General features: G+C 38.9%; 1 protein-coding gene across 1 annotated transcript in view; it reads left to right on the top strand.

The window, feature by feature from the left end:
- Nucleotides 1-15,764, top strand: part of LOC127654833 (protein MTSS 2-like) — a 103,927-nt gene extending 88,163 nt beyond the window's left edge. The window contains exons 12-15 of the mRNA XM_052142301.1: nucleotides 4,161-4,235; nucleotides 5,038-5,214; nucleotides 8,045-8,210; nucleotides 8,669-15,764. Coding sequence (XP_051998261.1) covers nucleotides 4,161-4,235; nucleotides 5,038-5,214; nucleotides 8,045-8,210; nucleotides 8,669-9,453 — 1,203 coding nt within the window. The 3' untranslated portion in view covers nucleotides 9,454-15,764. The remainder of the gene's footprint in view (nucleotides 1-4,160; nucleotides 4,236-5,037; nucleotides 5,215-8,044; nucleotides 8,211-8,668) is intronic.
- Nucleotides 15,765-19,341: the final 3,577 nt, after the last annotated feature.

The following is a 19,341-nucleotide window of genomic DNA, read 5'->3' as shown; positions in this document are numbered from 1 at the left end:
GCATGCTGGATATGGGGGTAATAGAAGAATCCCACAATGACTGGGCCAGCCCGGTGGTTTTGGTTCCTAAGGGTGATGGCTTGGTCCGTTTCTGTGTGGATTATAGAAAAGTCAATGCAGTGTCTAAATTTGATGTGTACCTGATGCCTCGGATTGTTGGGCTTCTCAATCAGTTATGCGCTGATCACTTTTATTCAACACTGGATTTAAAGAAGGGATATTGGCAGATTCCCTTAACTCCCATGTCTCTTGAACAGATGCCATTTTATACACCTTTCAGATTACACCAATTTGTGGCACTTCTGTTCAGACACATCGGACAGGGGGTTGGGAGCTTTAGTGTACCAGGTGGTGGAGGAGGAGGAGTGTCCCGTACTGTACATTAGTCGTAAACTCTGGGGGAGACTAGGTACAGCACGATAGAGAAGGATTGTTTGGCCATGGATACCAATGTAAAGCAGTTCAATAGAAAGGAGGAGGTGAGAACTAGCTTGACAATATAAATAATAGTTTAATGAAGAAATAAACGAAAAACACACAGAGCAGCTGCCTGTAATTCTCTCTCTCTCTCTCTCTCTCTCTCTCTCTCTCAAACCATCGTCCTGGCCCCCTTTATCCCTCATGTGCCCCCATCAGGCTGATTGGGGAACGGGCGTGCGTTGTTCCACCCCGGCCCTGCCCTTCGGCATGACGTACACCCCCCTGCCCCATCTCCGGGGGGGGGAGGGCGTGCCTTGCGCCCCTTGACAGACGGCGGTCTTCTTTCGACCCCTCCACATTTCTGGGGGACGGCAGGGCACTCCTCTGCCCCTGGCAGTGGCTCTGAGTCAGGTGATGGGGTATGTGTTGATGTGGGCATGGCCAAGCGATGTCTGTGGAGAATGAGGTAAGTAGAGCAAGAACGGTAAGGATTGACATCTATGGGAAATCACCTCTAACAGCTGTTTTGTGTTTCAGTGAGAGCTGAGAGACAGAGACACACACAGAGACTTGCAGTGTGTTGCTGAAAAGCAAACAATGTGTAAAATAAAAAGCTTATGTGGATTGTGTAACCTGCTTATGCTTCCTCCTATATATATCAGGGCTCGACATTAACACTTGTCCGTGCATTAACATGTGTCCGCTTGTCCGGGACAATTGGGATTTTGAACGGGCAAGTTAAAGAGAATTACCGGACAAGTAACCTCAATAAAATCTCAATATCTAATTTTAGCGCAATAGCGTGGGATTGCGGGGATTGAGCACAATTTTAATAATTCCCGCATGTTTCATTTTCAAAATGTGGGGAATTCCCTCTTTCGCGTCCCCTCCCTCCATCTCATCTTCACTCGAGGTGCTGTTCAGCAGCTTGTGAGTGCGAGCAGTGGGGAAGCGCATATTTACTGGACTTTAGATTTCACATATATAAACAGGTATAAATCTGAAAGAGTTTCTTGCATTCCCTGAATCAATAACATGTCTCTCTTATCGAACTCGCTAAGTCTGGGAACAAGAAAACGTTGTGATTCTTCCAAGAAAGCCTTCCTTTGCTTCTCGCCTCATGCAACACAAGATCTTTATCGGATGATATCAGAATTTTGGCCAGAATTGATCAGGGCCTGTCTCCCTCAGCCAATCTCCGGGCCGGGACTCTGTGTGCTCACTTGTGGCCTGTTATGTCGAGTAGACTCGAGAAGAGCTCGTCTAGGAATTTCACCATATCTCTGCATTCTTCGTGCTCAGGAATTCCAACAATTTGGACGTTGTTTCGCCATTTGTGGTTCTCCAAATCAACTTTGGGTTAACAGCTAATTCCATCTCCGATTACTCCAGATAATCGTCCCATCTCTCGACATCCTTGATTCTTGTAACCAACTCAGAGAATTTAGTTTACATCGCAGTAATCGATCAATGTATTACAGCAAGTCTGCAACAACTTTCATCAGCATCACAGACATGTTGGACAGTTGATGCTGAATTTCTCCCACTGCACCATCTAAACTGAGTCACTGGTCTGCTGGCCTGCCAGAGGTTTCAGCTTGAGCATGTACGTGTCTTTTAATATCTCCAGAGCAAAGTGCACAGAGCTTGTCCTTTACACGTCTGCTCCTCGCATGTTGTCACATGACCCTAGTCCTATCTTTAACTAAACTGTCATATGAAAAACCAGTAAGTAACTGCATGATATAATGATCTCAGAAGACATTACATAAGAAGATAGCAGTTCTTGGTTCATTATTTATGAGCTGGACTTGACAGAAGTCATAACTTCCAGGTCAGTGAGTTCATTTAGTATCTGCTCCAACTGAAAGAACAGGCTCAAGGGGCGGTCACACTAGGCTTTGAACATGCAAATAAACAGCCGATATTTGGCCATTTTGAGATTATCATTACTGGGCCGATAACCATGTTCGCTTGGATGATTAACAGAAGTGTTAACTTTCCAAACTCTACCAGTAGATTTGTCAATGGAAATTCAAAACTTTTTGTTTTCAAGACTTTTTATTTTCAAGTTTATGCAAATTTTAGTAACTACTGCATATAATTAGATATGCTGTTGATAAATTGTGTTATGTTTATCAGCATTTATACCGGCCATCATCCATCCTCCTTTCTAAATATCAGTATCTGCCATTGAAAAACCCATATCAGTCGACTACTTATCTGGACCCAATATTGTTTTTACAATGGATTTGCATGCAGGCAGAATTAATGACTTTTCCACCATTTGTGGTTTTCCAACTTTCAGCAATGTTGCTTGCTCTGAGTTCTTATTTGGGCACTGTGGTACTCTTTCTCATGAAAGTAGTCTGTTTCCCCCTTTGAACTCTCAAATGCACAAAACAGTTGATGTCTTTTTCAATAAATGATGGATGTTTTGTTTGTAGATTTCATTCAAGCTAGCTAGGATCCACTGTATGGTTAGAGAGTTTCTTCCCACAGACAAAGCTGTATTGTCCATAACTCACTGTTTTTGTTTAATTATTTTGTTCCCCAATGCAAAAGTCCAGGTCCACTAGTGTTCCACGACACAGCGGTTGGAAAACTGTGTAATATATAGTGAACTGTAAATTACATTTTGAAAACCTGTTTAAACACCTGAAAAGCAAACAGCAACTATAAAGGCCCTAACTATAAAGGTCCTTAAGTGCCTCTGTGCTTAAATAGTGTGAACCCACAAAATATATCCTGTCTTAGTACTTGAGCTAAATCCTCTGTTACTGGTTCCTGTACATCTGTGTCCCAGCTCCAGACAGACTTTGAGATTCCCTGCTTGCATCTGAAGGGTTACAGTGTCCTCTTGTGGACAAATATTAAACCAAACTATTCTTGAGCTGTGGGGAAATAGATTTTTGACAGTCTCTGGAAATATTGCAATAGAAAATGGTGCAGAACCAGAGCATGTTTGAAATGTGCTTGTGAAGCATTGTATGTGGAACATACGCTTTCACATACTTCACCTACACGGAGCCTGATTTTCTAAACACTTTCCATGAAGTAGTGCACATTCTCAGAGCCAACATGCTACTCTCCCTCCACTGGCCTGAAAAATGACACCCACCGCTCGAAGGATGAGTGTTTTTAGAGGCCCAACCTGTGCAATTCCAAAACAGCAGGCACACCAGTACATGTACATGTATATATTTTTCAGACGGTAGCTGGTGGACCAGAAAAAGCCCTTTGAACACTTTTTAATGATGGTTGTTGTTGGCCATCTGGGACATAACATTATCCAGTAATGTGTTACAGTACATTAGCAATGATAAGCAACCTTGCCAAATTTTTTTTGACAAGCTGGTGTGTGCTGCAAGGTTATTTGTGGCTACAGGGTTTATTTGTTGCTCGATAACATCTTCCAATAAAACTTTGCTCTTACTGTATGATAACTAAAAAACATTTAGCATTTAACGCCACAATGTACCATTTTACTTACAGATAAATAGTTTAATTACTTTAATAGTTTAATTGAAAATGATTGCCATACTGTATTAACAGCTGTTTTATTTGGACAAACAGTTTAACCCATTGGCAAGTTTGATCATTCAAACAAAGCATGCTTTTAAAGAGCCAGTGTTTACACACTTTGGAAAGTGTGTTCATTTGAAATGTGTAGTACCATAAAACCTCCAAATAATGTCAACTTTGACCGAGTCCTTTTATATCTATTGTCTTTCTTACAGAAGTCATCAAGTTCTGCATCCTCCGAAGCATCTGAGACATGTCAGTCAGTTAGTGAGTGTAGCTCTCCTACTACAGTAAGTATACATTACTGTATCCATAAGACATGAATGTGCTTCAACTGTGATGTGTTCTGTTATAGCGAGATTTTGTATTGTTTGTATATGGGACCTGAGAGACTATCATTCTGGTGTCTTTAAATGGTCTTTACCTGACCCTCTCAGCATGAATTTGCAAAGCGGTGCCCAAACACCAAGCCTCCTCTACCCATATGTATGGGGGAAGGGGTTGTCTCGCTATTCTGATGGTCTCGATCTAATCTCTCCATTCCACAGTTTGGCTTGTCCTTCGCTACCTTCCGCCCTGCTCTCTCACACACTGGCTCCATCCGGCCTTTCTCTGTCATACTTCCTGCGTCCCCACCCTATAACCGCTCCCCTGGATCCAACACTCCCTCTCCCACATCCAAGGTTCCTTACTGGAAGGTTTGTCTCCATTGGCACTTTCATTGCAGTTTTGTTTATTTTTTTGTGTGCCTGTGTTTGTATGCCTCCTGAATAACACTTATTTACAATATTCCATTTTGGTTTCTTTTTGCTTAACCACATTCATTGCTTCATTTTGCTTTTTAACACACAACTTTTATGTTTGGCTCTTTGATCCTGGTTTCAAATCTCTGGCTGGTAGATTTGCAAATCTGAGCAGGCCACGGAAGGTACCTTGGATAAAAACAAGGATTGGGCTTTTTCGAAAGCATATAAGAGGACACTCAAACTGCTGGAGAGTGGGCCAGTCTTCCTTGTCCCTGAGCCAGTTACAATATTGCTTTACACAGTTCTACACTAACGGTTTTTTCACTAACCATGTCTACTTCCTTAGGATTGGTCCAAAGTAGGTTCCAATGAACAACCATTGGCCAGCACACTTCAGAGGAGGAAAGAGCCTTTGGATAGGCTGAGGGAGGCAGAAAGCTCTCCTCAGTCCCAGGGCTATTCTGGGATGCATTTGGAAGATCCCCAGAGGCCAAGGATGACCCCGGCGACCATAGCAGCCAAGGTAATTTCCCCAATTATGAAACATTAATCAAATGCAGATTGTAGCAGTTTTTAAAATACCCAACATGTTTGATTGGACAAATGCAAACATATATTTTGGTTTACATCTAACTGTCTGTCCGTCTGTATGTCGGTTGGTCTGTGTTGCTGTCTGTCTGTACTAACTTAATATCCATCTCTCTACAGTGAATTCAGAAAGTATTCAGACCCTTTCATTATTTTCACATTTTGCTATGTTGCAGCCTTATGCTAAAATGCTTTAAATTATACATTTTTTCACATCAACCATACCTCATAATAACAAAGCAAAAACCAGATTTTTTATAACTTTGTACATTTATTTAAAAAAATGAAATATCATATTGTATTCAGACCGTTTGCTATGACATTTGAAATTTAGCTCTGGTGCATCCCATTTCTCTGGATCACATTTGAGATGTTTGTACACTTTGATTGGAGTCCACCTGTGGCAAATTCAATTGATTGGACATGATTTGGAAAGGCAAACACCTGTCTATATAAGGTCTCACAGCTTAAAATGCTTATCAAAGAAAAAAAAAAAAACAAGCCATGAGGTCAAAGGAACTGCCTGCAGAGCTCAGAGACAGAATTGTGTAGAGGCATAGATCAGGGGAAGGCTAAAAAAATGTTTTGGCTGCATTGAAGATTCCCAAGTGGCCTCCATAATTATTAAATGGAAGAAGATTGGAACAACCAGGACTCTTCCTAGAGCTGGCCGCCCGGCCAAACTGAGCTATCGGGAGAAGGGCCTTGGTAAAAGGGCCTTGATAAAAGAGGTGGAATGAACCAAATGGTCACTCTGTCTGTCTGTATATCTAGTTTGCACATTCTGTGTTTGGGATTGACCACCACATTTACTTACAAGTGTTAGTCTTGAAATGTCTTACTGTATGAATGAACAACCAAAGTCACAACCATAATCTAACAATTGTAACCATAGTGACAGTAACTGAAGTGAACATTAAATATGTCAACGTCTACAACACTGGTATGTCTTATCGCAATAACGCTGCGTTATTAAATAAAGTCCAAATGAGGCAGGAGTTCATTCATCAGATCATAATTAGCCGACAGGCTGCTTTGAATTGCTTTTTAAATTATATTTGAGGTTACAGACAAAACAGCAAAAGCCTGCCCCAAGACTGACAAAATTAAAAGGTGTCCAAAGTTTGAAGAATGATTTTTCATGTGTGGCAAGTGCTTCCTTTTTCCTCACGTGGCTTTATTCTATCGCGCGTGCGTGCGTGCGTGCGTGCGTCAATAAAGCAGATTATTACCATTGATTTGCCATCATAGTAACCCATCATGACATGGTTTTCACATTACATGATGTGACAGAAAACTAGTTGTCCAGTGTGGTTCCGCTCAGCACAGGTTTGCTGAGAATGCGGTTGTGAGACATGACAATTTGCAGGTTTAAGTTCGGTTATAGAATGCGGTTGTCACACTCGTAAATAACCATCCTGTGTGTGAATGCAACCGTATTAAGCACTCAAAACATGTCTGAGAACCATATTATGCTGCTGTGTGAACATGGCCTATCTATCAGTCTGTCTGCCTGTCTGTCTGTCTCTCTCTGGGGGTTGGTCTGTCTGTCTATACTGTCTGTCTCTCTCTGGGGATCTGGGGTTTGTCTCTTTTTCTCTCTGGGGGTCGGTTGGACTGTCTGTCTGTCTATACTATTTATATGTCTGTCTGTCTCTCTTGGGGTCAGTCTGTCTGTCTATCTGTCTGTCTATCTATCTGTTTGTCTGTTTCTGGGGGTCGTCTGGTCTGTCTTTCTCTCTCTGGGGGTTGGTTGGTTGGTCTGTCTGTCTGTCTATCTGACTGACTAATTAACTAACTATTCAAATAACTATAACACTATCTATCCATCTATCTATCCATTGAAATGTAAATAAATAGCTGGTATGTATCTGTACATGTGGACAACCCCTTGTTAATGGGTTTAGCCATTTTAGCTACATCCCTTCCTAACATGTCCATAAAATCAATCATACAGCAATGCAATCTGCTTAGACAAGCATTTACTAGTAGAATGGGGCTTCTGTCACAGAATGACAATACCCCTGTGTACAAAGTGAGATTCAAAAAGAAATGGTTTACTGAGTCTGTGGAAAAGCTTGACAAGCATGCACAAAACCCAGGCCTGAACCCTTTTGAACATCTATTAGAATTAATTGAATTGCTGACTGCAAGTCAGCCCCAGAAGATTTCAAGCTGTTATAGCAGCAAAGGGAGGACCAACTCCCTGTAAAGGCTCATGGTTTTGAAATTAATATTCAACAATCAAATTTAGGTGTTGTGTTGGGTGTCCACACACTTTTGGACATATAGGGCCTGTTCCGATACCTTGTGAACTTCCTCCTGCCTATATAGGCAGGTGACTTTAATGGCATCATCCTAAATGAAATGGAGCTTCATGAGTGACACATTTGGAAAACGTAATGAGCAGCAACCCTGGAGAGTAATGAATTTCAATAAACTTGACATTAGAAAACTGACGTAAAGGCATATAGCACACACATATTTGGTTATCACAGTGCATTCTGGGATGTCTTCCTAGGAAGGATACATAAAATGCTGCCTTAGAATTTGGCCAAAATTTGATCTTAAGAGGCAGCATAATTAAGATTCCTAACTTCTGGAGCAGCCTTCATGTCAGTAGTGAAGGCAATGATGCCTTAAAGTCCCACCTCAGGAATCATCTCACTTGGTTTTGGAACAGACCCGTAGTGTATGTAGTGAGCTAGGCGTATGTAGTCTGTGTTTAAATGAATTGTGTAAGTAAATATTGTGTCATGTGGCAGCATGGTGAGGAGGTCTCCCCAGCTGCTAGTGACCTAGCCATGGTGCTGACACGAGGCCTCAGCATGGAGCAGCAAAAGAGCAGCCGAGACTCCCTTCAGTACTCTAGTGGATACAGCACTCAGACGACCACACCATCCTGCTCAGAAGACACTATCCCCTCACAAGGTAACACACTCAAAAACGCCTTGATGTAAACACCAGTATTACTATATTATACTCATTGGCAGCTATTTACTCATTACTATATGAATAAAAAGTTAAAGGGATAGTTCAGCCAAAATTAACATTTTGTCATCATTTACTCACACTCATGTCTTTCCAAACCTGGTTGACTTTTTGTTCTTCGGTGCGACACAAAATATACTTGAAAGACTGAGAGCCTCAGTAGTCATTCACTTCATTGCGTTTTTTTTTCATACAATGAAAGTGAATTGTAGCTGTGGCTGTCAGTCAATCTCCTTTAGTGTACCACATAAGAAAGAAATGCTGTTGGAACAACATTATAATATTAGCATGATATAATGATGACAGAAATGCTGTTTTCAGGTGAACTATCCTTTTAAAAGTAAAGGGAACAACTTTGATGTAATGATTTTATTTATGGCTGTGGGATTTTTTATCAGGCTCCGATTATGATGGCTACTCAGTGAACGGAGACACTGAGGCCGATGGCCAGGCTGAATTTGATAAATCCTCCACAATTCCCCGTCACAGCAATATCGCCCAGAACTACCGCCGAATGATACAGACTAAACGACCTGCTAGCACAGCGGGCCTGCCCTGCGGAGTCGGCGCTATGGGTGGACCACCTGGTGGAGGTGGTGGGGGTGGTATGCCTGGCACTGCCACTATCCGCCGAACACCATCTACCAAGCCTGGGGTTAGACGCACACTCTCCAACGCTGGCCCCATTCCTATACGCCCACCCATTGTGCCAGTTAAGACCCCCACTGTGCCTGACTCGACCGGCGGATACACAGGCCTTCCCGCCCGTGTGGGCAGCGAAGAATGTGTCTTTTATGTGCCGGATGACGCCTCCACAGGTGCGCTGGAATACGTGAAGGCCTCTCCGAAGCGCTTGAGCCTGCCTAACACAGCTTGGGCCGCGGGGGGTGTGGGTGGTTTAGAGATGAGCGTTTATGGCCAAACAGGGGAAGAAGACCATGTATTGGCTGCCAATCGCCACAGCCTGGTGGAGAAGATCGGGGAGCTGGTGGCCAGCGCTCATGCCTTAGGGGAGGGCCAGTTCCCTTTTCCAACTCTTCCAAATCATCCCCCACCAGGCCCTGAGTCCGAGTCTGACCCACAAGTGCCCCAGGAGGGTGTGGACATGCTGGTCTCCATTCGACGAGGGGTGCGACTGCGGAAAACCATCTCCAACGATCGTTCCGCACCACGGATTCTGTAATGGCTTCTGGAGAGATGGAAGAATTAGACCGAAGTAACCCAGAAAAATACTTCACATTGACTCTTTAGAAAATGAGCTATGAAAAGAAGATAATGATATAATGTAATGTTTAAAGTCATTAGAGAAAATACAATGAATAACAATAATGAAAAAAGTAAATGATATGTAACAACAGGCTCAGGCCACTATAACTCGTAGCGTGTCTGAACGCATGTTTGTCTTATTAACACGCCCATCACCACAGGATGGTTGAACTGTAGTGAGACAATTAACTACTGAAAGAACAAGGGACCAGGATGCTGGGGGATTTTTGTGGTCCCCTCTAATCTCAATGGTCCCCATAAAATAACAGCCCTCCCCAAACTTTGGACCCCAGGAATCTGTGCTGGAGAAGCTCCCTCAAATTCAGGGGTATGCAGGGGCTCTTTAAAAATCTTTGCCCTCCACAATGCTCTTTAACCCCGCCCTCACCTCCAGTAAATTTGGCATCACATCCTGAAAGTAATAGTGGCATTACGCGTTGGTCTTTGGCTCAGTCTGCACTGCTGTTAGTTAGGCTGGAGGTGAGCAGGGCTGTGCTGCAGGTCAGCTTGTGGTTGCGTAGAGGGACAGGATTTATCTTTTGTTTGTACACTTCTGTTGTCTTGGTTGTCTTATTTACGAGCAGTTAATCACTCTCCTAGCTCTTAGGAGTAAAACATGTTTATGTCAGGTGTATGAATTTTTGTAGAATTAAGGTGAAAAACCACCATGATAATGTTGAGCAATAATGCTTTTTCCCTTTTTTTCTTTAACAGGGGAAGGTTTTGAAGATCAGCTTTTAATAAAGCTGTACATTTTCAATGTTTCAGGTGTCTTCAGAGAAGCGTATGCTTTTGTAGACTGTAAGACTTCTTGTCAAGTCTAATTATGGCTCATTTAAAGGTGCACTCAGTAAAATGTGTGTTAAAGAATTATTCTGGGTTCAATACAAGTTGAGGTCAATCGACAGCACTTGTGGCACACCACCAAAAATTATTTCAACTCACCCCTCTTTTTAGCAAAAATAGAGGTTACAGTGAAGCGCTTACAATTGAAGTCAATGGGACAAATTGTTTTGGAGGGTTTAAAGGCAGAAATGTGAAGCTTATAATTTTATAAAGGCGCTTACATTAATCCTTCTGTTAAACAGTGTATTATTTGATCTATAAAGTTGTTTAAATCATTGTTTTTACAGTAATTATAGGATTTACTGCAAGACATCATGTCAACGGAATTGTAAAATTGGCTGTAACTTTACACAGAAAAGGTTAGTAAGTGATTTTATCAAACTAAAATCATGTTAACACATATTGTTTATGTCTTGTAGCTATACTTTTGAAACAGTGAGTATTTTAATGTTTACAGATTGCCCCATTCACTTCCATTGTAAGTGCCTCACTGTAACTCGATTTTTGCTACTTTTTTTTCTTTTTTAAGAAAAGGAGGGGCAAGTCAAAAATGTATTTTTGTGGTGATAAATATTATGCCACAAATACTGTCGGTTGAGCTTAACTTGTAATGAACCCGGAACATTCCTTTCATGTTGTGCTGACTCCAAAATTTGTGGTTACTGATGTCATTCGCAGTCAACCGTGATTAATTTATTCTGTGAAAGCAGCTTGTTACTAGGGATTATGAGATAAAGCAAATAATTTAGGCTGGTTGAATGATCTCAACACTGTGGCTTGAACACTAATGAATGTTTGCCCAGAACCAACACTTCTGAGAGTTTTCATCTCAAGACATTGTACATCAATTTAAATAAATAAATACAAAATACTGTTACTATATCTTTCTGTTCAGTAGTTTTGCAAAAAAAAAAAAAAAAAAAAAAAATTACTGAGTGCACTTTTAAAAATGAGGAGAGCACTTTTAATGTGTAGTTTAAGGTTTTGACCACTAGTGGTCACTGTGGCCACACTGTGTGTGGTGAATCCCGTGAGAAGGGGTGATTGCATGCCCTGATGTATAGGGACACGGATGTGTACTGTATAGCAATGTAGGGAAACAAGAGAGAGACTGGAAGTGAATCAGATATGGATATATGAATAATGTTTTTGACAGATAATTGATTGCTAATTTATATTTTATTTCCAATTTGAGCTTCTAAAGTATGATAATTTTTAGGGCAGATTATTTTCACCTGTTGCTAGTTAGCCTCAAAACACAGTCCCCCTGAAATAGCTGTAGGAGGATGAGATAATATGAAGGCACAAACCTGGCTGCCATTTTTGGGGAAAAAAAGAAGGAACTTTGGAAATGCAGTGGGAAGTGGGGATGAAAAAAGGAGGTAGAGAATATTGATTTTGGACAAGAGGAGTCATCCAGTTGTTTATGATAAAAGCATTCCACTGCCTGTTGACATAGGAATACATAACTATGAAACAAAAGTTTCCTAGCATCTTTAGATTTACCACAGTACTGTCAACAGAAGGGTGAATTCCTGATGTGAAGATAACAATGCTCTGTGATGATACTGGATGTGGAAGTGACATAGGAGGTCAAAACAAAGTTTTAGTCATGTTGTGTCTGTTGTGAGTGACTTTCTGTTCTCCCAAAACTCCTGATAACCCCTGCAGTCATTACTAGTGCTGTTCACAACAAACGATAGACACTTACTCCTCATTCTGACTTTTGGTTTGCTTTTGAATTATATATTTTGCATAAATAGAGCACTCTGTTTTAGGAATGCCTGTGATAAAAAAAATAAGCAAAAGTAAAAAAGTGCCAAAATGCTCTGGAAATAGTGCTGTTCTTTAAAGCTGAACCCACACTGAAAGCAGACTGGAATGAAAGAATAAGGTTACGGTTTCAATTTAAATCAGCCAGCCAATAAAAGAGCAGGTCATGACTTTGTATATATTCATATACATGCATAATGTAAAAGAAGGTGAGCATTAACTGTACAGGTAGCTTCACTACAAACAAAACATGCCCACACAGATATCGTCTAGCAATTGTGGTGATGGAGGGGTGGGCAAGGAATCAACTGAAAATTGGCAGCAATATAAGGTTTCAAGCTAGATACAAGAAAAGAAACACCATATCTCACAATGAAACTACATTTGCTGGTTTATGTTTCATGGCATGCTTAAAGGGATAGTTCACTGACAAAATTGAAAATGCTGTCATTATTTTATGATTGATACCACCCTCATGTTGTTCTAACCCATATTTCTTTCTTTCGTGGAACACAAAATGTTAGGATCAAAATGTATGTTCTGGAGATGTTAGGCAGAATGACAGCCTCAAGTCACCATTTACTTTCATTGTATGGGAAAAAAGTAATAAACATTTTAATGAAAGTGAATGTGGACCAGTGTGGGGTGTAATCTGATAACAATGTAATTAATTACTGTAATTTATTTACTTTTTAGTCAAAAAGGTACAGATAAGATTATATTTAATTAATATTAATGAATGTAATTTCTTATATTACTTGGATTTCACATATTTTTTAAATAATATAATTAATGTATAATACATAAATATGAATTCATATGCAAGTCTGTTTGCATTTCTGTGACACCTAAAGAGTGAGAATGAACAGAGGAAATAAACACATTATTTTGAATTTGTTGAGCAGAAAAACATAAACGGTTATGAAGTGTTTTAGGAAGTAACTTAAAAGTAAAGTAACTCGTTTTGTGATTACTTTTCTGATGAATTAATCAGTAAAGTATCTGATTGTAATTTGTAATATAAAAAAGTAATTTGTAATTTGAAGTGGATTACTTTTTTGTGTAATTTACCCAACACTGACATGACATACTAACGTACTACCTAACATCTCCTTTTGTGTAAGAAAGAAAGTCCTATGGGTTTGGAACAACACAAGGGTGAATAAATGATGCCAGAGTTTTCATTTTTGGGTGAACTGCAATAAGAGATCAAAAGATACAGTTCTCAGAAGCTCAATACAGAGAATGAGGGAAGTACACAGAGTCTTGTAGACAGGAGGGAGATGGAGGGTGAAGTAAAATGAGCGAGAAGAATGAGATGAGTAAGAGAGAGAGAAAGACAAGGCCAGTGGAGAATAATTGGTGAAAGAAATTATGTAGAGAAGAGGTGAGGAGGAAAAAAGAAAAAGGGCCTGATTGCAGGTAGTTGGCTTACTGTTGTCCCTTTATTTTAACGTCAGTCTCAGTGGGTTTCTGCTACAGAGGTCATGAAGCAGCATGACAGTTAAAAGCCCCTCAAGAGGAAACCAGGGAAAGGAAAATAAAAGAATTTCAGCCTTCAGTGTTTGAATATCCACGCACTGCAGTATTGTGTGATTATACACACATTTTCTCTTTGTTTTGTAGTCGTGTTTAAGATTACTTATGTCATTCATCATCTGCTGAACGTCAATCATATGCTCATTATAAGTCAGCACTCATATGCAAGACCTCATAATTAAGCTGTGAAAATTAGATTTTTGTGATTTTTCCCCACTGGCCTATTATCTTACACCTGAAGTTTATAACGCTCAGGATTAACAGATTGTCCCTAGTCCAGAGCATACCTCTTTAACACATTGGCATGGTTATTTTAGATAATGCCAAGGTGGAAAAAGTGGTTTAGAAATTATGAAGGCAATGTTTTGACTAACATGGTCTTACAACTGCTGGTTCCAGGATGAACAGGTAGCAAGTAACACATAGGAGAATTTTTCAAAATGAAACAAGTGGCTTTAGTTCTGCCTTTATATATAATTTGTTGGTAAGCCAAAAAAGAAGTGAATTGGATAACCTTGGTTATTAATATTCAAGGATTTTTCTGGGATCAAGACAAGTTAAATTCAGTTATTTAACTTGCATTTGTGGCATAATATTGATTGCCACAAAACAAAAAAAAGATGTAATAATCATTGTTATAGTAACAATGGAAATGAATGGAGCCAGTACATGAACATTAAATATATAGCCTACTGTTTCAAAAGTATTCACTTATGTTTTCCTCTTTTGTAAGTCGCTTTGGATAAAAGCGTCTACCAAATGAATAAATGTAAAAGTATTGCCACAAGATGTAAACATTATACATGTTTACATGATTTAAGTGTGATAAAGTCAAGGGTTCAGAGGCGTTAAAGTTTACCAGATTGCATTGTTTACTGGCGTTACGTCACCATAACAACAAGGTTGTAATCCATCCATCCATCCATCGTCAACCGCTTATCCTGTGTACAGGGTCGCGGGGGGCTGGAGCCCATCCCAGCTAACATTGGGCGAAAGGCGGGGACACCCTGGACAGGTCGCCAGTCCATCGCAGCAAGGTTGTAATATTGGATATAATTTTACACAGATGGTTTGTTATTGATTTTGACACTGAAATCATGTTACCATGTGTTATGTTTAACTATTATCCCTATACTTTACAAACAGTGTGTATTTTAATATTTATGGACAAGTAAAATATATATATATATTTTTGTGGTTGTCAATGTTATGCCACAAATACTGTCTATTGAGCTTAACTTAAACTTGGAACTTTATTTTATGTGTCAATTGACCAAATAATATGGAGAGTTAGCGCACAATCATAAGTGTAATGTCGGCCTTATGCAACTTTTATGCCTTTTTGGCAATTGTCTAACCCCAATCCTATTCCAGAGGCAAAACAATGCCTCCACTATAGCCTTTCCTCTGCCACCCTGTTTAATTGTATTTCACATCTCTTAAGATGACTAGAAAATGCATGATCATTTGGGGTGGGTGACAGAGGAATAAAATGCTAATTTTGGCCTTTTCCTCACCCACTCACCCTGAACGGAACCTGTCTCCCACGCTTAGTTCAGCCACGACACCGCAAGTTCCCCCTCACTGTCATCTCAGTCATGTGCTCATGGAGGAAGGGCTTTGTAAACTGGTGTCATGGAAACTGAGCTATATCCTACACTATCAGCCTTTCTCTCGAAGCATGTCTCCCGCAGTTCAAACAACCTCACAGCATACCCCAAACAGCAGGCTCTAGAGCCCAACACTTAGCCAGTGTAATGGATTATGTTTCTTAATTTGATTTTTTTTGTGTAAAAGATATGATATGTGCATTTGTGTTTTGTACAACCCCCATCCTTCCTCCTCTGACTGAATTGAGTAATGTTACAGGTGCTGTTGTCTCTGTCCTCCTTTCTCTTTCTCTCTTACTCTCCTGCTTTAATTTATTGTGCTGTTTTCTTAAGGCTAATTTGCCACTCTTGCTGATAACATCAGTTCTTTTTTGGTAATATTTATCCTTCTATTTTTTGTTAAGTTTAGTCACAGCTAATGTAACAAAACACACTGTGATGATTCCAGTATTAATAAAAGTCGTACTTAAACTGTGTGAGATGAACTACATTCATTTGCATTATACACATTTTTTAATGAGTAAACGAAAAATAATGCAACTTCCCATAAACTGGCAGTTAATTACATGTAAGGGTTGGGATAGCAATAGACTAATGAAAATGGATGTGGGCAACTAATATACTGTAACTGACTACCAAACAGTCTTTCAAAGGTTGTGTTGATTATGAGATTCCACTGATTTCCTTTTAGCAAGAGGTTATGAATGCAGACAAAACTGTTGCCTAAAAATCTAAGTAAAATATAGACCTTATTAAGAGTGCCATGTTTAATTTGACAGTGATGAAAATGAGGCAGTCAGGGATAGACTTGCAGTCTCTTCAATTGCACTTCATAAAGATGTATTTGATCAATGACATGACACTTTTAAATTATTCAAAAATACATTACAAATTAAATTTACACAAAACAATTATTTGAATACACCTATGATGAATATGTTTTCAGTTACTGAGTTCAGTAATTTTTATATAATTTCCTGGGCTTTAAGTAAAAAATGTCATGTCTCTCACCGCACCGAGAGAAGAAGAAAAAAAAGAATTGAAATTCTTGAAAAAATAAATAATACTTTATTCATCTTAATAATAATAATAATAAAAAAGCAATCAAACAATTGTTTTAAAATATTATTAATATTTGAAAATCATTTGTCCACCTAATCAAAGTCATATACTGTGGACAGGTGAATCAAAATATATAATTAAATATCAATATGTTGCCATTTTAACCCTTAAATGCATGGTAATTTCTCCAAACACTGTTACATATTCGGGTCTTTAGAGACACGACACTAATATCTATCTGAAATGGATCTACAAAATGTAAGAAATAACAGGTATATTATGTATGTGTATATGCATATAAAATACTGATAATTCACCATTGTTGATAATTCATTTTTGCACAGAAAATCAACATGATAAAGTATTTATTTGTATGAATATAGTGCTCATTTATTTTGTAATACACAAAGAAATAAGTATCTTCTGATAAATTCAATCTTAAAAAAATATCATAAAAATTAACATTAAAAATGACACATTTCTCAGGTCTCTAGACAATTTTGGTACTTAAACTATTATACTTATTTATTTATTTTTAGCATTTTTTCTGTGTTACACTATTTATAAGAGATAGATTGATAAATAGGTTTGGGCACAACTTCAAAAAATGGATGAGATAAGAGGTGGAATAAGGTCCCGGGTCTCTAAAGACCCGAGGTATGCGTTTAAGGGTTAATGAAAAGGCACATTTTGTTTAGGTCATTTGGTGTAACCCTGATAACACTTTTTGATATTCTTGTCTCAAAAACGCATATTTGTAAAAAGAAAAAAATCACCTTTAAAAAGTCTGAAAACGTATTATTGTTATTATTATTATTATTATTGGACAGAGCGTAAAAAGCATCTTCTTTGCACTAAGTGCAAATAGTGGCAGATACTCTTACTCCCCTGTTTAGCTACTAATATACAGTATAGTGGCCATTGGTATTTTTCTTGTAAAATTATAGTAACCACAAAATTAAAGATGGTTACCATTAACAACATGTTACTGTAGTAACACCATGATTAGTACATCAAAACTATATAGTTTCCACTAAAACACATGGTTACTACAGTAAAACCATGGTTACATTTATCCGGATCAAATCCTTCTCTCAACACCCAGACATTCACTGTGAACAAATCACTGTGTGGAATCTCTTTTATTTATTACTATATGTAGTAATATAGGAAATATTAAGAGTAGAGACATGGGAAAAAGTATGTCAAGGGCTGAGATTCTAAGCCGGCTCTCCAGCGTGCAACACACACACATACCGACATTACACCTAGAGCAGCATTTGCACATGGGGATGCAGTTTGTCACAAAATCCTGTGTTTCCACTGGACTATTGGAGCGTAAATAGTCACTTAGTTATCCAATCTCTTAATACACTAAATGTCTAACCCATTAACCCGTTTAATGTCTCTGCCCCAGCACGAAAATGTCAAATATACCCACCTTCATTTGTGAAGTGAAAGTGTAAGGAGTTAATGTAAACAGCCCTCTGCCAACAAGATGGGCTATTTGCACTTAGTGTTATTATTATTATGTTTCACACACTCTCATGGATTCAGAGAAAATATTTTAATAGCTTTTAATTTATGGGTACACCACATTTAAAGATATCTAATCTTTTATTATTATTATTATTATTATTATTATTATTAATAAATGCTATATATGTTTTTTCCAAAATTTGTGAAACAAACATGGAAGCAAGTATTAAATTTATACTAACTTAACCAGTGGCGTAACTTCGATCTTATGGACTGTTGGGGCTCCACTGTTTTTGCCTTCAGGGTGTCACAGCTTAGTTTCTTTTGTCGTAAAAAATAAAATATAATGCTTCTCTGAATAAGGTACATTATGTATCAAATACTGGGCTTAAATATTATATAGACCTTTACACAAAAATTACAAAAGAGCAAAGGGGTGACTGCAGTTCAGATGATAGAGCAAGCAGCTTGACTGAAGAACACAATCTGACAGAATACAACCATTTTCCCTGTAACACCAGGGGGCGCCAAAGATTTTGCTAAATTTTATTAACTCAAATTTTTTTTACAAATTTACTGACTAATTCTTCAAGCTTATTTTTGGGTGTAAGGTTTTGTGTTTCATATCGGAAATAAAACTTTCAGAAAACCCTCTAATAAAGTTTAAAATTGTCTAAGCACACAGCTTAAAAAGATCTTTGAGCTGTGACAGAGAGACAAAGATTCCCAATTTAGCCTCCATTGCAACTTTATGTTACTGCCGACGAAGCCCCCGAAGGTGTATTTACAGTCCCAGTTGCACACAGGCTGCTCAGAGCTCAAGTGTGTGCCTTCAACGATAGCTAAGTTGCTTCATCTGCTGTACAGTATATAAAACGCACAACTTAATTATGACTTCTTCTGAGTTCGTCATCTCTCTGGTGTGCTCTTAAAGCACACAAATGCAGCTTTAATTAAAAATAAGTAGGCCACGATTAATTAAAGAAATCTTAACAATTATATTTAACTGGACAATAAAGGGCTTTAGAGACTTCGAACGAGAAACGAATATGTGCTCATTCAGATTACCATCCCATGAATGACATGTTTCAAGGATTATATATTGATGTTGGAAAGAGGCCCAGATGTTATTTTCTGAGCCATATACACTCACTGAGCACACGGAACTCTATGGTCTTAATAAAGTGCTGTTGTAACCCATCTCCAGGTTTGATGTGTTGTGCATTCTGAGATGCTATTCTGCTCACTACAATTTTACAGAGTGGTTATCTGAGTTACTGTAGCCTTTCTGTCAGCTCGAAACAGTCTGGCCATTCTCCGTTGACCTCTCACATCAACAAGGTGTTTCCATCCATAGAACTGCTGCTCACTGGATGTTTCTGGTTTTTGGCATCATTCTGCATGAACTCTAGAGACTGTTGTGTGTGAAAATCCCAGAAGATCAGCAGTTACAGAAATACTCAAACTAGCCAGTCTGGCACCAACAATCATGCCAC

Source organism: Xyrauchen texanus, chromosome 2 (genome assembly GCF_025860055.1).
Source record: "Xyrauchen texanus isolate HMW12.3.18 chromosome 2, RBS_HiC_50CHRs, whole genome shotgun sequence".
Lineage (NCBI taxonomy): Eukaryota > Metazoa > Chordata > Actinopteri > Cypriniformes > Catostomidae > Xyrauchen > Xyrauchen texanus.
This window is presented reverse-complemented; position numbering and strand designations above follow the sequence as displayed.